This window comes from Amblyomma maculatum, chromosome 7 (genome assembly GCF_055883805.1).
Source record: "Amblyomma maculatum isolate TAMU_Amacu chromosome 7, ASM5588380v1, whole genome shotgun sequence".
In the NCBI taxonomy this organism is placed as follows: Eukaryota; Metazoa; Arthropoda; class Arachnida; order Ixodida; family Ixodidae; genus Amblyomma; species Amblyomma maculatum.
Window position 1 is genome coordinate 75,069,043 of NC_139350.1, and position 23,933 is coordinate 75,092,975.

Consider the following 23,933-nt stretch of genomic DNA (forward strand, 5'->3'; position numbering starts at 1 on the left):
AGGCGCCGTGTGAGAGGGTTTGGGGACCAGCGAGTGGAGAGAGTGTGTGTTTTGAATGTTGTATTTTTATTTGGCGTAATTAAGGACCTGGGTCCAAGATTATTCCCAACCCACGGGGGTTGTGGCATGTTTTTAAATAATTTGATTGGCTGCTTCATTTTCGGGGCGGATCACCTAAGGTGACCGCCCTTGGGTCTTTGTTGATGTCTGGTATCAAAAAGCGGTCCTCGGACCATGTTCGACAGTCAAGATTGAGTCTCCGTGCTTAGAACGTATTTACACCCCCTTGGCTTTAACCGAAACGCTCGGTAGGAAAGTAAGGGCCTGTAAAGTGACTTCTCTGTGTGAGAGTCTTCATTTTCTTTTAAGCTACAGTTGTCTGTGTGACTTGTTGCTGTAACTTTGCCTAGGTATACTATTTTGCTTCTGTAAATATATATCTCCTCCTGACCATCATCAGATCATCGTCTCCTACTTTCTCAACTTGCGGAACCTGTCGAGTTCTGCTTCTTACCTGCCGAAGATAGCTAAACATCACTGGCGCAGCACGACAGGGTTCGGCAACCAGCGACCACGAGCATCACCCAGAGCACCCAGGCCCTGGGAAACCACTAGGCAACAAGCGTCCGCACGTCCAGCCAGAAGCAGCAAGGTGATCCAGGCCCCGAACCAGAGGCAGCGTTCTGGGGAAGGACTCCGACGAGGCTGCGGCACCAAGGGACGGAAACCCCAACTGGCGACACCAGCACGGGTAAGCGGGATTTCTCGCGCTTTGTTGAAGTGGCTATGGCTCAAGTGTAAAGTGGCGTATGGTTTTAACACGGAGCATGATGGCGAGCGTAGGCGAGAGAGAGACAGGGGGAGATATAACAGATGACAGCGAGCAGTCGCAGCAAGCGACAACTCAGCCTGTAGCAGGAGCGCTACGTGAAGTAGCGGAGATGTCGGTATCCGATGCGGTTGCAATTCGCCGCATGGAACTAGATTTTGAGCTGGAAAAATTGAAAATTCTTTCACAGGAACGCCTAGAGTTACAGAAACTTGGGCTAGTTCCAGCGGTTGCAATGGCGATAGCGGTAAGCGGGCAGACGTCTGTAAGGTCAGACATTGACGATCAGCGTCGAATGGGGCCCGATCCAGTCTCCCAATGCGCTAAAGTCCTTAAGGGACTGAAGCTGCCGTGTGACGCGGACGTGCCGTTATGGTTCGAGGTAGTCGAGAGAATTTTCACGACGTACAAGGTGCCAAACGAAATCCGCGTTCACTTAATCATGCCAGCACTAGCTGAGCGTGTCAGGTACCTTCTCCGTAACCTCGGGGACGATGAGTGTGGCAGCTACGAGTCGGTAAAAACAGCTGTTTTAAAGGAGCTGAAGCTTAACCCCTCAGAATACCTCGAACGCTTTGAGCGCGCGACGAAACACCGCGATGAAACTTGGGCGCAGTTCACCTCGCGCACTAAGACGTACTTTCAGTACTACCTTCGGTCACGGGACATAGAAACCAAAGACGACCTGGTATCATCGATCATCGCAGATCTCATAAAGGGTAGCTTGAGCCCTGAGGGCTTAGAGTATGTGCGTCTTCGTGAGGAGGAGAGGTGGCTAAAACCGGATGAAATATGCGACGTTCTCCAAACGTTCGAACAGGCTAAGGGCAGGGGGCGCGCAGCGAAACAAATTGTTGTGTATGCGGAAAAACCGAAGGGACCCCCGCAATCGGTAGCAAAACGGCCAATTCAGTGTTATGAGTGCCGCGAATCTGGCCACCGAGCCAAGGAATGCCCTCGCGCTTCACAAAACGTGCAGAAGAAGGTGAAACGCGCTCGAGCTCAAAAAGTAGCTGTAGCCAACGTAGAGGCATGCGAAACACCGGCGTCAGTAACCTCCCAGACAACCTAGTAGCAGAGATGAAAACGCCCCAGTCATTCGACGAGGTACGCAAAACGAAGCTACAGCAGGTGGAGATTGAGTGCGCAGGGATACCGGCGACAGCTATAATTGATACCGGTAGCGAGATAACCGTGGTTAGGGAAGGCCTCGTGCCAAGTATATGTCGGGAGCCATCCGGCTTGATAAAGCTAGTTTCGGCTTTTGGGGAGACGGTTAACGCAAAACTGGTCACTCTTGCGGTAAGCATCAGGCGGCCCACCGCACACATAGCAGGGCCCGAGGCAGTAGACATTGTATGCGCGCTTTCTGATAAGCTGGCGGAGGGAGTGGATTGTTTGCTCTCCAGGGAGGATTGGGAACTGCTTTCGGAGATAGACAATCGTTACGAGGCACTTGTTATGAATAAGGCCTGCCCTCTGTCTGAAGCAGTTAACGCGTCTGTCACCATGGCGGAGCAGAGCGCAAAGCTGAGCTCTACATCACACGAGGAGCTAGCGGCGGGGCCTGAGGCAGACAAACTAATGAGTGGTTAGCAGGGTGTGGCGACGGAACAGCCCTGTGAAGTAGATCTGGAAGAAAGCGAGAAGGAAGATGTAATCTCGATCCAGGATGACGCGGACGCAGCCCTAAAACAGCGCCAGGTATTCAGATCCGACCAAGTATCAGACGAAACCTTAAAGAAAGCGTGGGCTGACGCAAAGGCAGGGAAGGCAGGCATGTTTGTTTCAGACGGCTTGTTGTATCACTGGGTCTCGATCTTCGGTAGCAAAGTGAAGCAGCTTGTGCTCCCCCTTGGCAGGCGTGAAGAGGTACTCTGGCTTGCGCATGAGTTCCTTTGGGGAGGCCATTTGGGGCCACGGAAGACAAAGACCAGAATTAAGTACAGCTTTTTCTGGCCAGGCTTAGAAGGGGACGTAACGCGACACTACAGGACATGTCACGGCTGTCAAGTCCGCTCAGACAGGCGAATTAAAGATAGGGTTCCCATCACACCTCTCACCAGACCCGACCATCCGTTTCAGGTCGTAAATGTCGATATAATCGGGCAGCTCGATGTTCCGTCGAGCACGGGTCATAGGTACGCTCTCTGACTCGTTGACTTGTGCACGCGGTGGCCGGAGGTAGTCTGTTTGCGATCCCTAACCGCTAGGGCAACATACGACGCCTTGCTTACGATTTTCAGCCGCACAGGCATACCTGAGGTAGTCTGTTCAGATCAGGGAACGAACTTCACGGCGCACCTGACGCGTGAGATGTTAGCAAGACTGGGATGCGCACCGCGTTTTTCGACTCCTGAGCATCCGGAGAGCAACGGGACAGTGGAAAGGTGGAACCGCGTTTTGAAGAACATGTTGTTCCATGTTATTGAGAAAGATCCCAAGAACTGGGATAGACTGGTCCCGTTCGTTCTCTGGGCGTACAGGGAAGTCCCCCATGACTCTACAGGCGTGGCGCCGTTCCGGCTCTTATTCGGTAAAAACCCTATCGGACCGCTAGCAATTCTGCAGCGAACATGGACAGGCCAGCAACCCCTCCCGAACACACTCAGGGAAGAACCCGCGAAGTATTTGCGACAGCTACGCGGGCAGCTAGAAGTAGCAGCAAAAGTAGCGGGTTTGACGGCGAGCGCACGTCAGGCAAGTTACGCGCAGGCGTATAACAGGCGCGCACGGAGCAAGACGTTTGTCGTCGGAGACCAGGTATTGCTCTTTGACACAGACCCTGGCAGTAAAATGGCCCCCAAATGGCTCGGTCCATTCGTCGTAACCGCGCAAGAGAGGCAGAACTCGTACAGAATCGACAAGGGAAAAAAGGCTACAGCGATAGTGCATGCGAACAGGCTGCGACCCTACTACGCACGTGCCAGCCATGTCTGAGTAGTTTTCGAGGAAGACGAGGAGTTTGGTGAAATCGAGTACACCCCTCGGTCTGTGCCTGAGAGATGTGGTGGTTGTCTGATAGATGCGGAGAAACTCGCAAACCTACTTACTCAGGACCGCCTCGAGATCTCGGAGGTGTTTGCCGCTTACGCTGATTTGTTCAGCGAAACGCCGGGAGTCGCACGAGTTGGGGCACATAAGATAGAGCTGCACGAAGGCCACTAGCTCAAACGCACTTTCCCATATCGCGTGCCGGAGTTATTAAGGAGTGAGGTGAGCCACTAGGTAAACGAGTTGCTAGACCTCGGGCTGGTGTATCCGGTGGAAAGCGAGTGCGCCCATCCCGTTGTATGCGTGGGTAAGAAGGATGGATCGGTGCGCATGTGTGTTGATTATCGCGCTTTAAACGCAGCGACGCGCACGGATGCCTTTCCAATGTCACCCCCTAAAGAGCTCATCATGAGGGTGGGCCGCGCTAGGTATATCACTCTTATCGACTTGCGACGCGGATACTGGCAGGTGCCGGTAGCTCCGGAGAGCCAACATCTGACCGCCTTCGTAACTCACGAGGGACAATATGCTTGGCGCGTCATGCCGTTCGGGCTAAAGAACGCCGCGGCCACCTTTCAGCGGATAATGAACACCCTCCTCTCGAAACATCAGGCTTATGCGGCCGCATACCTCGATGACATCGCCATTTTCTCTTCCTCGTGAACTGAACACTTGCGGCACTTAGAAATAATTTTTGATTTGTTGCGCGACGCCAAGCCTAAAGTGAGCCGGGAAAAGTGTCAGGTCGCACAGGCCCATAGCTAGGACACATAGTGGGAGGCGGAACCCATGGGCCCGACCCAGAAAAGATATCGGCCATTCGTGGGCTCGTGCAGCCCGCAACAAAGAGACAGCTACGGAGTCTGCTAGGCTTATGTGGTTACTACCGCGATTACGTTGAAGGATACGCCGAGGTGGCCGCACCACTCACGTCTTTGACGAGGCGAGGTGTACCTAACACGATTCCGTGGAGCCAGGAAGCGCAAAACGCGCTCGACAGGCTCAAGATGAGCTCTGTGCGAAGCTGCATCGCTGAACACCCCCGACATTGAAAGGCCATATTGACTGTTCACCGAGGCGTCCGACGTTGCAGCGGGGGCTTGTTTGGCGCAGATGGGAGACGAGGGACGGGAAAGGCCGATAGCGTTTGCCAGCCACCGATTCACGCCAACGCAGACCCGCTGGTCTACGATCGAGCGGGAAGCATTCGCCATTATCTGGGCACTAAAAAAATTTGATCATTGGGTGTACGGGGCAGAAATTAACGTGGTGTCTGACCACAACCCCCTCTCCTATCTCACTACTAGTACGCCTCATGGGGCAAAATTCGCGCGATGGGCGCTAGCCCTACAGCGCTACAATGTGACGGTGACCCACAGGAAAGGGTCAAGCAATGGTAACGCCGACGCGTTAACCCGTGTCCCCAATGTGACTTGGGGCGTAAAGCAAGCACACGCTTGAGCCATGGCCTTTCGGCGACGCGTGAATGTTCCCGCGTACCCGGGGCTACCCTACTGAAAATCTCCCATATGAATTTTGAGCATACGGTATTATTGGATATGGGGGATATGTGTCATATGGGACATATGGGGAGTACGGGTGATATGTGCAATATGGGCATATGGGCGATATGTGTGATATGGGTATATGGGCGATATGTGTGATATGGGCATAAGGGACTTATGGGTGATATGGGCATTATGGGCAATATGGGCAATACGGGCGTTATGGGCAATACGGGCATTATAGGTGATTTGGGCAGGAAGGGTGACGTGAAATCTACAGCTATATAATTTCTTTTCAGGTGGTGACATTTGAGCAGGTGTCCTACATTATACAATAAGAGAAGGCTGGTAATGACTGAAATTTTCGGTAGTATTTATTTGGCTTCTAATATACATGACATATGAAGTTTCAAGCTTGCATTTTTCATCTGTTCGTCTTTCAGCATTTCTGTAATATATCTTTAGTTTCTGCCTGCACTTGCTTGGAGGCAGCTGATCAATAGCATTCCTGCTAATATATGCGACAAATCCATCTGGAAAGCAACAAGTGAGAAAAAAGTCCGAAGAGAAGAAATGGTCAATTTTATATCATTGTAAAAATAAATTATTGAAATCAGTCAGGAAACACCAAAACAATTCACAGCAATATAAAAGAAATGGAATTGAACACATGAATTCTCCACAAATGTGAAGGATGTTGAGCTGTGTTTATGTAAAACAACATGAACTTGACTGAAAAAAGATAATTAGATCACGATTGAAGGACTCACTTGTTACAGCTGCCAATTTGTGATAGGTCAGGGCTTTTTTGGAGGCTGAATGGACTAGAGTTCGGAAAGCGGCGACACGGGGCCCCTATCACACTCCTGTTTCTGAGACACAGGCAGCCTTCACTGGTTCTTTGAAAAACAGAGAATCCTTGGGCAGCGTCAGGAGCCACTGCCATCTCTCTACAGGAATGTACACACAATTGCCAAGGTGAACCTGCATGGAACAGAGAAAAGCATTACCCTCCGCATGCATGCAAAAATAAAATATGGACAATAAAGGATAAAATATGCACTTTAAAGAACCCTTAATCGAAAGACAATTTCTCTTAATATATCTTGCAAGGATATTTACCAGTCATGAGGCAGTTATAAATATTTTTCTAAGTTATACATGTTATGACAATCTGATTAAGCTTTGTATTGTTCACCAATTTAATGTGTTTTGAAAAAAGATGTAAAACAGATGAATCTTCGGTTAAAAAAATCACTCTACTGGCACTTTTTGGTGCCTGATAAAAACCTTTGTTCACAGATTGCAAAAAATTTCAGTGTGAAAACATAATTTAACTTTTCATTAGACTAGAAAATTCAGAGGTGTTACATGATAGCACCTTTAAAGAAAATTGGCTTTGAACAGTTCAGTAAAAACCACAAAGATTTTGGAAGAAATCGCAGACCGTAAAAAACACAAACTGGTACATTTGTAGTATCAAATGACTCGTTATTTTCGATATTAATAAACAAAATAAATAATCCTCTATGCTTTCCTTGTTACGAGTGGCAGTAGGCTCACCTTGTATGCGCCATACAATGAGCCGCTTATGTCCCTACAGTTCGATCACTAGCCAAGTAGTGATTTAATATAGGTTATATAGTAAATGTGGTGAAATAAGTAATTATTTCCATGTGTACCCAAGCACATGGTAATAAGCAACAGTAAAAACATGAATGAATACATAGACTTCTTGACCTTTCTTTCCCAGTTTTTAAGTGAGATGGCATAGCAAGAAACACAAAACAAATGTTAAAAGGTGTTTTTCTGGGTCTTATGGTCTCCTCCTTACATATTTCTGTCTGCACAGTTGGACAAGTATAAGAGTGGTAAACATATGCAATTCCCCTACCTGGTCGTTTACTGTTGCCAGTACAGGTACCTGGTCCCCAGGCACATTCGAAACCTACAAGGAGAGAAAAATCAGTGAAACACGTACCAAACTGAAATCCGAAGTCACACATGTTTATAGATGGGCCACAGTAGAAAGGTAAAATGAACAAAAAAAGATATTGCTCTTGGTTTTGATGTAAGCTATGTGTTGTCTACAGCCACGAAGAAAAGCCACCCTTACAACTCTGATGTGCAAGCAATAGTAAAAACATGAATGAATGAACACATAGATTTCTTGGCCAATCCTTTCCAGTTTTTAAATGGGATGGCATAGCAAGAAACATGAAACAAAGTGAAGCAGTGCACATTAAAAAGAGTTATAAGTTAATCTGGGTGTTATGACTTTGTTAGGTAGTTGTGCAAGCATAGGAGTTGAAAGCATATGTGATTCCCCTACCCGGCAGTTTGCTGTTGCCAGTACAGGTACCTTGTCCCCAGGTGCATTCAACACCTACAAGGAAAGGAAAAGCAGTGAAACAACAAACTGAAATCTGAATTCACACATGTTTATTTATAGATGGGCCACAGTAGACATGAAAGATGAACAAAAAAAGACAATCCTTTTGATATGGATAAGGTTAGCTATTTGATTTCTACAGCCATAAAGAAAAGCCATCCTTACTACTCTTTTGTTTGCATATTTTCAGTGCATTGTTCGCACTGTTTCCTAAAGAGCTAGAAACGGAAGGGATCTGTGTAAGTAGCAAACAGCTTAATGAATAGATCAGTGGTTATCGGCAATGGATGGGTTGGAGACCTCTTGTGAACCACTGAAAGTTGACTGTAGAGGGGGGTAGGGATTCTTGTGAGGACTGTTGTTGCTGCAGTACCAAGAGATCAAACTGGGATAGGGTCCATACTAAAGTGACCTCTAAAAATGTGCACTTGATAAGCCAGTGGGCCACAGCTGCAGAGGACATAGACAGAGGCAGCATGTCAGTATGTATGCTGCTGGAAAAGACTGAACTCCTTCCAACACTGCGCTGCTCACTCTCCCACCCCAAATGTTTTGCCTGCAGCCCATCCAGCAGTGCAGCAAGAGCTCGAGTTTAACCGATGCCTGCATCAACAAAAATCCCTCTCTCGTATGCAGACTCTCAATTTCCATACTCCTCTCCTGTGTCTTTGCCTTTGAGAAACAAGTTGGCTTTGAACCTCCATGCTTTTAATCCTGCAAAGCTGTCTTGCCAGGCCAGAGCACAGATCTATTGCATAAACTTTCTTTTTGGGGGGGAGATGTGTGTTTGCAGGCCCTCAAAATATTTTTGCGGACCCCCATTTGAGGAACACTGGAATAGGCCATCTGGAATACTTCCACCAGATTCCAACTTATCTTTTTTTTTTTCCAACTTACCTCTTATACTGCTGTCAGCCTTAATGCTCACTAATAGTTTTAAAAGCCATGCAGATGCACAGTGGCAATATGGTAAACTATAGTAGTCGTTGAGCAGTGGATATGCATAACATGCACAACTACAGCCAAGATTTAAAATCAAAAGGCACTTCAGAGACAACTGTACTGGATGTTTCATGTTGACATAGACTACTGTAACTTAGGGTAATTTTTAATTCCCCATTAACTGACTTATTATGTAAGCTTAATTACTGAAAGTTGTAAATATTTGCTGCAGAGCCAGAGTGGGATATGCAAACTTGTATAGTGCCAGTGAAAACCAATCATTAAATTGTTTCCTATATTATATTTCTCATTCAGTACTTTCTTGCATTCTAAAATTCACAGAATGAGAAACAAAAGCCATGTGACCAGATGCTTATGCCAAGCTCCTGTGCTGCTCTCAAGCATGCAGTGACTGACTGGGATTCCTGCTTTTTACTGCACAATGGCACAATGAATGTTCCTGACCGAGCATTTCAAAGGAGAATGAAAATGCTCTTTTTTTTTGTAGTCAGCAATGGTCAGTCATTGCGGCATGCATTTGCACCTTCACATGACACAGGCTAGAGATCCAAATATATACAACACTGTTGCGTCACCATGCCTACAGTCGTACTGCTGCCAACCTTGCCCACTCATTACATATTCTCGACAGCTGCATAATAGCAAAGCTCAAGCGCCCAATCAAGTGACCTTTTCTTTCATATTTTATAGGCTTTAAAATGCAAAAAAAAAAGAAGTTTGTGAAGCATACCGTGCAAGAAACAATTTAATAGGTGTTTTCTGAAGTTCTTATAAAACCTTGCATATCTCACTTGGGGGCTGCAGGGAATAATGTAGGAGTTAAGCAAATATAATCAGGTAAGGGCAAAATAACCTTTTTGAAATCCTAGCTCAAGTTGCTTGGAAAGCTTGTATAGCAGAAGCACTGAAGGAAGTCATACACTGCAAGTCCCACACTGAAGACCTATTAGTGATAGAACGTTCTGCTCAGCAAAATTGTTTTAATGCTTCAAAGTTTGGCACTGCCTACGGAAAGTGATAGCAGATTGACAAAGAATGATGATATGGACTTCTTATCAGCATCAATTTTACAGCAAAGTTGGCACAGCCCAGTGATCTCACAAGCTGTCTTTGTCAGGTTTGCAGCTACTATACAGCAATTATGGCACAAAGCTCATATCTGGATGTCAGAAGCAACACTAAAAGTGTGAAGTGCATGCACACTGGATGCAACAAAAGGAGCATTCGTCTATTTTCATTGATACTCTGAAGAGGAGTCATTTTGACAGCTGAATAAAAATTGGTTGAAAGCATTGTGTACACATAGTTGAAATCAAAATGGTACATGATGGTTTCACTTGCAACTGCAGTCTGCTTAGTTAGGAAGCCAGACCACAGACCATCTATGCAAGGCCATCACTTCAGCTGAGCAGGCAATGTCCTTGAAGTAATTAATGAGCCACATTTACAGCACCACAGCATTATGCTGTGGAACAAATCCTAGCATTCAACTGCATTGTCTAGGGCAATGTGCTTGTTACTTGCTTTTATTCTTATGCAGTATTGCTTCAATGAGAACACAGACTAAACCTGCTGTAAAATGTCACTTCCTTTGCTTTGTAGACAAGCTCGATCACGTCTATGCCCTACAAAGTTAAGTCAGTGTGTGTGCCAGAAGCTTGAGGTCATGAGTAGTAGACATGGGCATGTTCCTGTTTTCTCTTTGCCAGTGAGCTGCAGTTTACTGATAGCATGAATAAACTTTCTCTTCATCAATGAGTTCATCTGACCTAGCTTGATGCTTTTTTTATTATCGGTGCAGCGCATTCACGACGAGGACGAGAGGAGACACAGACATCTGAGCGTAAATGCACTGCACCGATGTCTAACCAGCATGCCCAAGCATCTACTATGTCTTCATTTTTTTGCTTGCACCCAGGTTCCTACTTTCTCAGATTCACTCAACTATTGCTGCTCTAGCTCTTCATTTCATGTAATATTTTGCAGGAAACACTAAATGTTTAAATATACACTGCACCAGTAACAAAAGTAAAAATATAAAGGAAACTAAAAAAAACGATGTTTTAATTGCAGCATTGACTATGACAAGGTGTGATTTGACAAACTTCGCCGCAGTCATTGATTTAAAAGGAGGAAACCTATGATGCCATTGGGAATTCTAAACTGGAAAGTGGTCACCTCTCAAAAATGCCACAACCACATGACAACTGGTAATGTGGCTAACTTGCCACTTGCGAGTTTTTGCATCAAAAGCTGCCTTCACTTCGGGCTTCGGCCCCGTTAGCATTTTTTGTGCGATGTTGGTTTTTGTGCCCTGGCCTTTAACTTTTTTTCCAGATTTTTCATGAAAAAAGAAACATGTGGCTACTGAGATTATATCTACTTTGTAGGTGCGTTTGCACGTTGATGCCTTCTGTCAAATGTAAAGCGCGAATCAAAACATCCAAAATCATGTTGAAAGTTCAGCACATTTGTGTAAGTGTATCTCGTCCTTTTGTCCTTGTCTGCCAGCACTGCAATACCATAATGCTCGATAACCACTAACTAGCCCAGCAACATATCCTGCATTAGTTTTAATAGTGCTGATTGCACAAATTCAGTGATTTTTGCAATTGTTTCAGTTTCATGTTTTAAAATTGGAAAGTGGATCAGCAGGCCATGCAAATTTCAGCCATCACAGCTTGCAACATTCTCGGAGCTGGATTAACAGAAATAAGGGCCCTAGGCTAGAGTGCATGCCACCTCCCCCCTCCCCCCCCAATTTGAAAGTCCCTCCTATCACTTCCATATTATACTTCTGTAAATACCCCATTTCATTTTACCCTACACCAAACTAAAAAAAAAAAAACAAGGTGTGATTACTGTGATTGGCACGAGAGTGATGGATTATTTTTAGAAAAAGACCTCCCGAGTGAAGGGGAATTTCTGTTTTTGCAGCTCCACAAGGTCTGACAAAGGCAAAAGCTAAACAAAGTAAGATCAGGTGGGGGCCCCATCTCTTCATTCTGATTTTCTCTCTTCATATCTGTCGCTCAACATTCAATACTTTGTGGTTCGGGCTCCCTTCTCACATCCTCGGAGATAAGGTTCTGTGCTTCAGCATCCTTAGCCCCCACCTTTATCCAGTGCTACATTCTATCCTATTCCGTACACACAACTGTCACAAATTTCTGTACAAAAAGACATGAAATACAACTAAAGAGTGCATTTTTAGCACACAATGACAGTTGTAGTTTCGAAGCGTGCCGTAAGAGTACGTAATTTTCAATGCAGCACACATTCTTCAACAGTACCTAGTACTATTTAGATATTCATACTCTCTCTTGCAATACGGCCCCCTCTAGTGACATCAACATCTACATTTACACCATAAGACAACAGAGACAGTGCCACTGCTTGGCATCATCTGTGTTCGCTCCAAATGTGCAAAGTGATCTTGGGTGCCGCCGGCACCTCTTGTGCTGGATGGACAAACCAGAGGCTTAGGCTTTAGGCTGTGTGAATCAGCATCATAGAAAGCAGTTACTGCCCTTATTCATCTCACAATTTCTGCATGTATTATACTTTCAAAATGTAGACACAACAGTTTATATGCTGCAGGAACACAAGTAAATCGATGCCTACAATAAGAAATCATATTGCCTAGAACAGCTGCAAGGTGAATACAAGTACAGTAATAAGGTAGAAAGTTGGGCGAGTTGGTATATAGACATGGTTGAAAAAATCCATTGCACTAAAAAAGATGACGTCTAAACGCTTAAAAAACAGGACAAGCGCAGACTCACAACTATGGTTATTTGACTAAACAGATGAGATATATATGCAGAGAAACAAACAGATGCACCTGCGCAGAATCACCAGACAGTAAAAAAAAAAAGATTATGTTTCAAATTTTATCTAGGTATAAAAATGCACACTCTGCTAGGGAGACAAAGGCTGGGTGATGCATCTAGCACCTTTTTTCCTGATACAGTAGGCCTTCTTAAGTTCTCATGTTAGCCTATCTCGATGATGGAAAAGAATGCTAGTTTGTGAGAACTGCGGATAGCAGCCTTGTCTATCTTTATCACCATTCTTATTTTTTCCTTCGTTGCATTTCCTGCAATGCACAGCCACGTGCAAGTAAGTGTCGGACAATATGACCTCCAAATGCTCCTTCAGACATACATTTATACATCGGCCCATCTGGCCAACGTGCACCTTACTGCAAGATAAATGGAACTCATACACAACCGCACATGCAGGGGACTTGCCATGATCTGTGCCTAATAGTAAACTGAAATGGGCCAATACTCTGGGACAAATCAATTTTTTTCTGTACACAGGCAAATCTGGACAATTTGAAGGGTGCAGAACAAACCACTGTAATCTCATAACAATGGGCGACATTCTTTATGTTATGAGAGAGTTGTGCTTATAAGGTATGATCTATGTTTAGAGTGTATAGTCGTGGTGTTTTTTAGCACAGTGGATTTTTTCAACCAAGTACAGTAATAACTGACTGCGATGATGCCAATAGAGACCTTATTCCCACAGCTAATATCACTGATTCACCAAAGTTGCTGGCTACACTCAAGGTCGGTGAACACAGATGGTGCCCAGCGGCGACTATGTCTCTGGTGTCTTCCGGTGTAACTATACATTTTTGTCGATTTCTGACATTTTTGTTAGAAAACATTGCTTGCTACAGGCAAAATGACAACAAAGTTTGAAACAAGACTCCAAGCACAAATAGTATTTTGGCCTGTCCAAAATTGAACACATTAAAATTATTGGTTAGGTAATGACAGGCTATTACAGCATGTTACAGAGACGTACACCCAGCTATATATAATGCAGATTACTGTCAGCACATATCAAACAGAATGCTTATAATTCTGCGCTTACATCACTGCATTTAAAACTTAAAAACAAACCATTTCGCTTAAATTTCAAAAGAAAAGTGTTTATAACTTGCCAAATTTCTTGTGCAGCAAATCCTGGAGGCGGCTATCTTGATCTTCAACCATTTCAGCTTCTCCTCCAGCTTTCTGACCTTTCTTCGCAGGGACTTGCTATTTTCTTGCTCTTTCCTTAGCAACCATCTCTCAATAAGCTCATCACCCGAGCTTTCAGGCCATGGGAGTCTTGTCCGAGAAGGAGCAGATTTTTTTTTTTTTTTTTTTTTACTGCGTTTCACCTTCAGAATACAGAAAGTATAGATTAGCAAGTACCATCTTCAAGCATCCATGCAGCGTCTGAGCAAATAAAAGCATTAAGGCAAAATTCACCAACTTACTTTATCAAATAATCACCACAAACATTTTTGCCCCCAACACAAATACCTACATGTGTTATCTATAGTAATCCAAGATCTTGATCTGGCTGGCAGAAGTGCTGGCTCATGGCATCAGTGCCTCTGCCAGCATGGCGTCTGGACAAATGCACCCCCCCCCGTACTGGGATGAGCAAGTTTGGCTCCATAAGATAAAAAAAAAAAAAAACATCCTGCCATCGCCCATGCACTGATGTGACATTCCAATAGGATCTGTTTTTCTATAGGAGAATTGCGCTGCGTTTGCAAACTACTTGCAAAAAAGGCCCTGAGAGACACTGCTCAAGGGGACCTTTTTTCTCATTCCTGCAGTAGCTAACAAAAATGCAACAAGACTGCAAAGACATGAAGCAACGCATGAAACAATGCCGAAGTATCAAAATCACCTAACAGCAGCAATACATTTCTAGTAGGTGCACTGGGTGCATGCTGATCTGTGCCTTTACAATAATGGGCCACCACTGTAATGAAGAACTCAAGTTGCTTTATTTCAGATATGAAACTGGAGAAAGCAAAAACATGCATCCACAGTACAAGTGGCATGGTGATCAGAGACATTTTGTTATTGCAATCAGTGCTGCGAATGTGCATGACCGAAAATCTAGCTTCACTGAAAAAGTCATAGGTGTAGTGATTCCGTTAGTTCAAATTATATAGCCCATCATGTACAAGCAGAATAAGATTGAAATTTCAAGCTAACTGCTTGAAGAGCCTCGATATATGTTACTTTTTGAGAATGGTGCATTGACTGTCAGCAAGCGTGCTCACGCAACGGATCTATAGGCTTTGAATTTTTCTCAAGTAAAAAAAAAAACTGCACCACGTCAGAGTCTATGCAGTGATACGTAAGTGTCAATATAGTAATAGTCCAACTTTTTAGAAACATGTGCTCTTTTCTGGTGCACACAGATTACACACATACCCACTGAATCACACTGTTGTAAGCCAAAAGCATTGAAGTACTACAGCAGCTTCGATTGTGCAGGGTGAAGCAGCTAGGGACCAATAAGTTGATTATACGTGTGCGCCATGCCTCCTGACGTGTTACACTCTGCCTGCATACTGGAATGGCAGCCACTGTGGCCCAAGTGCAAGCTCTCTACATATCCCAACAATTGCCTTTTTTCCCCATTAAGTTTACATTACTCTCCCCCTACATTTCTGACCATTGATTCAATATGCTCAATATATGCTTTTCTGGAATCCTGTACACTTACTGGTCAGTTTTCTAGCTCTCTTCCTCCACTGCAAGTCCGCACTCTTCCTATACAAATATTTAGTTATTACCTTCGTTGCCCGTCGGTTTTGCCCATTCTCCATACCCATCCTTCTTATCAGCATTTAGTCTATGCTTCTCAAGCTTTCAGTGATCTCCGCTTTATGTCACCCTGTACTGCCGCATCAGTGGTTTATTTCTAGCAGCGCTGGTCCGACTTCAGGAACAACTCTCCCCTTCTGAAAGTGATCCCTGGTGCCAATACTCCTTTTCTGATACCTCTCAGCACCTCTTACCCATTGTATTTTCATATTGCTCTGTGCTTCATTACTCTGACATGTCTGTTCCCTTTCAGTTAAATACTGTTCCTGCTTTCCCACATACATATTGTCCTCGTTTGTCCATCCTGCAAGATATCTATTTTTCTAAAAGCCTGCCCTTCCTTAAATATTGATGACATGCTGTATCAGACGACCACACTGAATGTGACCGCGGTTGGATAAATTTTAATGGCAACAAATAAATGCGCAACAGATGCAGGTCCCTTTTTGTCATTTGTCTGCTAATTGTGCTAGCCTATGTGGCATGCAGAGAGAGAAATTTATGGGAGCTAAACTTATTGCTAACTAAAGGGCACGTTACACAGCACTTTGCAATGGAATATGGAATGTATGTACACATTCTATTACGTTTTCAGTGGTCAGCGTCAGATAATATGAGTATAAACAATGAGCAGATAAACTAGCTGGCCGCACTTCTATTCGGCAAGCTCCGCCGCCCGTGCAACGTAAAAGTTTGCTTGCGAGAAGACGCACGCGGCTCGTGTCACCGTCCGGGACAGCAAAAATGTCTAAATATGTTTCCACGGCCATCAGCACGTCGAACTGTATGCGACTTCCACATTGCAAAATATGCGCCGATTATAATATGCCGCGCACGCACAGTGCAGCGGAGTGCTGCAAGTTAAATAATTACGTGCAAGCAGTTGCATAGTACACTGAGCACGTTCTTTTATCAGACACTATTCAAGCCCTGCGCACACGCAGGAATGCTCCAATAAAAGGGCGGGGAATGCGGCAATTACTGTGATTATGCGTACTCGCTGTCCGTTATTCCCTTATTCAAGAAGGATTAGGGGGGATGAGGCAATTACTCTGAGCATGCTTACTAGGTTTCCGTTATTGGTAAGTACTTTGGTGCGTATGCGTGGTTGTGTTTGACCGTACACACAGCGTTGACGGCGGGCCGACACCGATCAAAATCTATTCAACGCCTCCATCACCTTTTGCGGAACAATAATATAAGAGCCGCAAACTTACACAGAAGCTACGTCAGCAGGCAGTAATAGTACGATCGAGACAAAAAGTATTGCAATATACTTGTAACACATGCAGACTTACATCCAAGAAGCAGAACGTCGCCGGAGGGGGGGGGGGGGGGGGGGGGGTAGGATTCTTGTACCTCACCGTTGAACGTCTCCTTCCAGTAGATTCTCTTGCATTTAGCAGAGTCAGCGCATGTGACCGGGTTAAAATCTTTGATTAAGGAGGAGGAGCTTTATACCCATCTTGTATGCTGTCCTCCCTTCTCTCACAACACAAGCAGCAGAGGCACCGGCGAAGCACACTGCGTGGGTATAAATGGACGCGCGCCAGCAGCAGTAACACTACACCAACAAAAGTCGTTTCGGCGGGAGCAAACCGCGGAGGAGGAGAAAAGAGGAAGCAGACGGGAGAGAGAATTTAAGAATGCGGCGGAAAGGCGAGAGTGAAGAAAAAAAAGCGGAGAGCGAAGTTTTTTCCGGAGAGCGATAACTCGTTTCGGCGTGAGCTATGTGGAGAGAGCACGGGGGACTGCGGAGCAGCGTAGGAGGAGGAAAAAAAGGAAAGCGCAGCAAGTTACTAGATGTGGAGAGAATGACAGAACGCGGCGAAAAAGTGAGGGAGGAAAAGAAAAAGCGGAGAGCTTGGACAAGTTTTTCCTAACCCGGGAGACGCGAGGAAAGAAACATGGTGATGGCAGAAACTTTAATTGCCATATATACAAACGGGGAGGGAGAAGCCCACTGCGTGCTCTGGAGGAGACATTCCTTGCAATGCAAAATAAATCCCTTGGATCGCAAATTCGCAATCCCTTTCATGGCACTGGAAATGACGCGGCGCTGGCCTACTTCCAAGCTCAAATAAAATAAATCCAGTTATTTCATTCACGAATTATTAAGAGTATCCATGCTGCAGTGGAGGTTGGTACAACAATACGACAAAAAGAATGCATCATATCATAGCATAGGTTTGCAAACCAAAAAACAAAAATGTACAGTTGAACAAGTACAAGACGTAGAGTCTGTCAATAGCACATTCCGCTATGTTTTGTGCACATGTATCTGCAAATACCGATGATACGAGTTTTCCCAAATAATTGCATTGCCGTCAAGTTGGAAAAAAAAAAAAAAAAACTAAAGAAAGGCTATGTCTGATCAGCTTCCTCCTTTCGTCAAGCCTAGGAGGTGACGTGTTGAGATAAACCGAATGTGAGGCAAGGACTTTCGATGTTCTGTTCACTTAGTGTTGCGACAAGATATTATTCCATCATATCGAAGGAAAGTTAAAGTCATCGAATAAAATGAAGGTGTACAGTTATGATGTGGTTTATAGGATGAAGCATATTGTGGAATTCCGGTGCAAATGAAGCTGCCGCGTGTGGGAGCCGGTAAAAGCAGCCGAAAATAGCGGTTAGGCTAAAAGCTCTAGAGTGAACGTGATTCAGTTCAAAAGTTTGGGGCATTATTTATGGGGCGGCAGAGCAAACTTTCATGAGTAACGATAATGATGGTGCCGCCGCCCCGTATGCTAAAAGAAAGAAAGGAGTAACAAAAACATTGCGTAGCCGGTTATATGTTCCCAAAGACCATCTAGAGAAAGACCTCAAGCCATTGTTTACAAAATACAGTGGATACCACTTATAACGTAACCGCTGATTGTGAAGGAGGTACAATGTCGTGGGGGGCCACAACAGTGCACTAAACACTAAATGAGGATTCCTCTATCCCCCTCACCGCACAGCTTGTGTTCCAACTAAAAGGCCTTGCTCCGAGACTCCTCATATCATTTGTTTGAATTCAAAGAGACAAGGATGCTTTAGCCCACTGCGTTTGTGGCTGCTAAGGTTAGCACCAACGCCTTTGCGAAACTGAGCTTGCGTTCGCGGATACACAGTTCCGCTCGCGGCGGTCGCGGTATTTTACGCGGTCGCGCGCTGCGTGCGGTATGCTGAAACTAATCTGTGTTCAGAGGATTTAGTGCGTTGCGTTTTGTTCATTTATTAATGAGATGCGTGTGTAGCTTCAGGTAAAAAGTGCGGTACCGCTTTCAGTGCAGCGTTCGAGGTCCCGCGACCTACGTTATAAGCGGTCTACACTGCATGTATACTAGTCCTCAACTGCAAACTGGCAAATAAGTGCCTAAAAAATATGCGGCAACGTAAAAATGGTATATAAGGAATTTCTTAACAAGTAGCAACACCATAACTGAACATTCCGAAGACTCCGACAAAAAAAAAAAAAGAAAAAAAAAAGCTTCCAAGAACCATCCGTCCTGGAGACCGAGACCAAGTATCGGAAAAAAGCGACTTCCTCAGTTAGATGACCCCGAACCACGTGAACCGTACGAGCTAGCCACAACGCAGAAAAAAAAAAAAAAAAAAAAAGATGACTCCAGCGAGCACCGCTGCTACCCCACACCTGAACCTGCTGGCACCTTGACTCAATATAGGCTTTTTAAATCTCCGCCCCCCCTCCCCTTCCTACCCCTTTAAACCCCACTCGCTCTCTTCTTCTTTATTCGTCCCTCCTTGCCTCTTCTCAACAAGCCCTTCGTCACCCGCGCCGGAGTCGAGCAGTAGGAATTTAAGAAGTGATGGTTGGAGAAGTCTCAAGTTTAGAGAGCAGATGCGAGCGAGGGGGGAGTGGTGGGGAGGGCTTTAACCATTAAGCAGCTGCAGCAAAAGAACTGACCTCGAACAAGCAAAAAAAAAAAGCAGGCAAAACGAAGTCTCAAGTTTAGAGAGCAGATGCGAGCGAGGGGGGAGTGGTGGGGAGGGCTTTAACAATTAAGCAGCTGCAACAAAAGAACTGACCTCGAACAAGCAAAAAAAAAAAAAAAAGCAGGCAAAACGAAGGAAGCAGCATCGTATGCAGGGGTTGAAGGCGATGGGAGAGGGACAAGATGGCGGTACCTGCACAACACGAAAAATGGGGGGGGGGGGTGATTTCAATGACCCCAGCGAGCACCGTTGCTACCGCACACCTGTACCTGCGAGCACCTTGACTCATGACTCAAATAGGCTTTTAAGCCTCTCCCCCCCCCCACTTCCTACCCCATTAAACCCACTTGCCCTTTCCTGTATTGGTCCCTCCTTGCCTCTTCTCAACAAGCCGTTCGTCACCGGTACAGAAGTCGAGCCGTCTCCCAATCATCGCGTTTCTGGGAATTAAAAAAAAAATAAAAATAAATAAACCACCGGAAGTTTCAAGTTTAGAGAGCATCGGATGCGAGCCAGGGGAGAGCGGTGGGGAGGGCTTTAACAATTAAGCAGCTGCAGCATGGGTACTGACCTCTAACGAAAAAAATAAATAGGCAAAACGAAGGAAGCAGCGTGGTATGCAGGGGATGAAGGCGATGGGAGAGGGACAAGCTGGCGGTGCATGACAACACGAAAAAATTTGGGAGGGGGGAGGGGGGAGGCTGATCTTTCTTTTTTCTGCTTTTAATGATTACGTGTCTTTGTGGAAACCGAATATATCTCTTGATCTAAGAAAGGAATTGGATTATTGAAATTTTGTTATGTATATTTTTGTGATGATGGCACATAAAGTGCAATGACCTACTTTATTACATCAAATGAACAGCTTCTTTCAAGCCATTTAATTGTTGCATGCAGATAAGCAGAATGTAACTACTTTTGGCCATTGTCAAGCATCCAAAAGCACCCTCTATTCAAGAATGCATTTTAGTATTGTACGATTAAGCAATCACGCCTGTAACTATATACTTTATTATTAATTGCTTCACACTTTCTTTATGTAACAGCGCCCTGTTGGGGAGTGATAAATTGTACCATCACTGTAGTATATATGTTTTGATAAGAGTTGAGTGATTTCGACATCTTGGCATAGTTAAAGGTACTGTGTTGTTTACATATGGTTGCCCAGGTGATGTACATTTTCAACATAATACGACAAATGAACCATTGACAATCAAAGTTTGGTTGATATATGGGCGCCCATATGAACTCTGCACCCATATGCCCAGTGCCCATATGATCCATATGTCCTGCAATGCATATGGATATGGGCACAATATGGGCACAATATGGGGCACATATGGCCTCATACCACTTGCCCATATAAACTGCGCCTAGTCCTATATGCCCCATATGGTGTGAATTTGACCCCATATGAATCGATATGTGGCCTATATGAATTCATATGTGGCCTATAAGAATTCATATGTGGCCTATATGAAAATCATATGGGTCTTTTTCAGTAGGGTATGTGTGATGTGAACGGTGGAGTGCGCGTGAACTTGGCGTGAGGACATCCAATTGCTCGCGCGCGGGACTTTCACGAACACTGTCCGGTCCACCGATGCGAATGTGTGATTTGTTTTGTGTTATACCCATCTTGTGTCGCGAGATTCATTTGGTGTTCCATTCACGTGCGAAGTGTCTTACATGTTTTGTTTTCTTCGCGGGTTGTTGCGGCCTTCGTTGTATTAGGCTGAAATGACCGGATTCCAAGCTCATTTACCCTCTTAAGAGGGACGTGTAAGGCCGCATTGAAAATCGACTCGCGCGTGGAGTCAAGCTGGCGGTCCAACCCCCGCGCGTCGAGGCCAAGCAGCCAGCGTTTTTTTTTCTCCTTTTCTCCCCTCTTCTTGGATGCCCTAATTGGATGCTGAATGCGCCCCGCGGGGCGCGCGGGAGGCTTGGTTTGTTTTGTTCCTTTCGCCCCGAGGCGTCGCCAAGAAGCGAACGGCAGACGCATCCTTATCAGCCGGGAACAACAGCGGCACGCTTATGCGAACCACTTTACGGCCGGCTCGTCCAGCAATCTCCCGCCGTGGCGCCAAGCATGGGTGCAGGGACACGCCGTTAATGAAGCTTTTTGCACTGCCACAAGCGCTCACTAAATGTCCTGAAGAAGGCGACAATAGGCGCGACCCTTGGCCCTCCCAAGTAGGCAATCAGCCCAGCGGCTCCCGCTGTGTCGCGATACATTGGGTCCGAGCAACGGCGACTGTACACTGCTCTGGGACAGTGCCCCCCCCCCCCCCCCTTTTCCTCGAACGGGACGGCTGGGTGGCCTAGTCTCCAGATCCCCCGCGGCGTTTCTTTCACAAAGGCGCCAGCTGGAAGGTCGCGTCGCAAACACGCTGAGGAGGGGAGGCAAAGACAGGCGCCATGTGAGAGGGTTTGGGGACCAGCGAGTGGAGTGTGTGTTTTGAATGTTGTATTTTTATTTGGCGTAATTAAGGACCTGGGTCCAAGATCATTCCCAACCCACGGGGGTTGTGGCATGTTTTTAAATAATTTGATTGGCTGCTTCATTTTCGGGGCGGATCACCTAAGGTGACCGCCCTTGGGTCTTTATTGATGTCTGGTATCAAAAAGCGGTCCTCGGACCATGTAGACAGTCAAGATTGAGGCTCCGTGCTTAGCACGTATTTACACCCCCTTGGCTTTAACCGAAACGCTCGGTAGGAAAGTAAGGGCCTGTAAAGTGACTTCTCTGTGTGAGAGTCTTCATTTTCTTTTAAGTTACAGTTGCCTGTGTGACTTGCTGCTGTAACTTTGCCTATGTATACTATTTTGCTTCTGTAAATATATATCTCCTTCTGACCATCATCAGATCATCGTCTCTTACTTTCTCAACTTGCGGAACCTGTCAAGTTCTCTTCTACCTGCCGAAAAGAAAACATCACTGGTATCCACATAGTTTTCCAGACAACCTTTTTTTGGCATGATGCCTTTCCATAATGTTCATGCCAGCAGCGGTTTCTAAGTGCCTATATGAATTTCCATATACTAGTTTTTGATCAGACATGAAAGTGTGCAATATTGTGTCCCTGTATCAAGATAGATTTAAGTGTTTTAAACTCCTATAAACTTTGTATTAACGTATACGCAGTGATTATTATAAGTAGTTATATTAGTTCTCATATTTTAGTGTTTAAATGGAAAAATATGCTAATAATACCTCACTTTGTTCCATGTAACTGCCATAAGCACTTAGTCAAGGTGACTGCTGTATGTTGTTTTCTGCTGTTTGCCACTGTATATTTTTCTTTGTTTGAGCTCATCTGAACAACTATTCTCCATTAGCTGTACTGCCATCGCAACCAAAGAGTATATTTTAAAACTGCGTAAGTGGGTTAACCTCAAATATTTATGGTAAGGCAATGCATTAGTATTTGTGTATTGAGAAGAAATTCCCTAATTCAGTGCATAATGTTTTTTCTATCTGCAAAACTTCTAGAACAGTCTTCATGCAGGGCCTCCAGGATGGGTGCTTCCGATTGCTTTTAGAGTAAGCCAGCGTGTTTTTAATATATATCAGTGGCCTCTAGAATGATAGCCTGTGAGTCGAGTTGGTTCATGACTTGAAAACACAGGCGCAAAGAAGACAATGCAGGAAAGAATACGACGTCACATGCACACAGCTACCATGTGTTTATCGGAAAAAAGGGGGAGATTAAATTTATACCCCTCGACCATTCATGTGTCCAACGCTTAATCACTCTCAACGCTACCAATAACAGTAAGCAGCAAATGACATGAGTAAACTCTTATAACAAAGGTTACAAAAAAAATATGCCGAACAAATCATAGCAGTTGCATAGTCAGTCATCGTAGCAAAAGTATCTGAAGCAATAGCGGTCAAAACGTAAAGGCAAAATAAAAACGGTAATAAACAAAACGGTATAACTAACAATAAAAGCGACGCGCCAGCGCCGCTCAGGACAGGTTGCCAGACACTGAACAGAAACCGATGCTCTCAACCCTGACAAACTGGCAGGGTTGATAGCGATTAAGCGTTGGACACATGCGTGGGCGAGGGATATAAATTTGCCTTTTTCCTCCAATAAAAGGTTGGTAGTTGTGCGTACGTGGTGTCCTATTCTTTTTTTGTAGTCATCCTTGCGCCTTATTGTTTTCAAATCAGTGGCCTTAGCTCACTCGAAAGTTTTCTGTGTATGGACATGGTGAGTAAAGCTTTCTTGTCTTAAAACGCACTGGAAAATGCAGTTCTTGAAGTTCACGATAAGTCAGTGCCTGAAGCTTAAGAGGCATTCGTGTAAGCTTCGAGTATTTGTTTTTCATACATAGCCTACTGGGTGAACGGTTTCAACGGCGTTCGCGGTAGGTCAGTGCATTTTGGATAGATGCTAGATGCGTCAGCTTATTTTGATGTTTTCTGTGTATATTTTTTCTTTTCCTAAAAACCCACAAAATGTTATTTTAGTTTACAATAAGCTAGGCCCGTAGCTCAAACGCCACTGCCTTTGGCTCGTTTGATAGTTTTGACGTTTTTTTGTTTGTTTGCAGGGGACTGGAATCTTGTAGACCGCTGGAAAAGGCAGATCCTGGAGTTTACAATTAGCCATTGCTCACCAGCCAATAACTGCAGCATGCATCCATGCATCATCATTTACTTATCTATG

The 23,933-nt window shown here is 45.0% G+C and overlaps 1 protein-coding gene and 1 long non-coding RNA gene across 3 annotated transcripts; one reads left to right on the forward strand and one right to left on the reverse strand.

Moving 5' to 3' along the window:
• The first annotated feature begins 5,626 nt into the window (after positions 1–5,626).
• Positions 5,627–11,883, forward strand: LOC146183661 (uncharacterized). Of its 2 annotated transcripts, none has more exons than XR_014708791.1 (3): positions 5,627–5,695; positions 11,021–11,073; positions 11,621–11,883. It is a non-coding gene; the product is annotated as an uncharacterized LOC146183661 (long non-coding RNA). The 2 variants fall into 2 exon arrangements; XR_014708792.1 differs by lacking the exon at positions 5,627–5,695 and adding an exon at positions 10,770–10,893.
• On the reverse strand, positions 5,662–13,854 carry LOC146183662 (uncharacterized). The gene is made up of 5 exons (XM_084609182.1): positions 13,641–13,854; positions 7,661–7,714; positions 7,223–7,276; positions 6,099–6,312; positions 5,662–5,861 (listed from the first exon to the last, which is right to left on the reverse strand). Exons 1-5 carry the CDS (start codon positions 13,690–13,692, stop codon positions 5,840–5,842), a joined length of 396 nt encoding a protein of 131 aa, XP_084465308.1. The 5' UTR covers positions 13,693–13,854; the 3' UTR covers positions 5,662–5,839.
• Positions 13,855–23,933: the final 10,079 nt, after the last annotated feature.

Bases quoted from the DNA above. Each gene is read 5' to 3' on its own strand.
- LOC146183662 (XM_084609182.1), bottom strand. From the start codon at position 13,692: ATGGTTGAAGATCAAGATAGCCGCCTCCAGGATTTGCTGCACAAGAAA. The intron at 7,277-7,660 runs GTAGGGGAATCA...CTCTCCTTGTAG, and splicing joins TGGCAACAGCAAACTGCCGG to GTTTCGAATGTGCCTGGGGA. The intron at 5,862-6,098 runs GTGAGTCCTTCA...GTTGCTTTCCAG, and splicing joins CAAATTGGCAGCTGTAACAA to ATGGATTTGTCGCATATATT.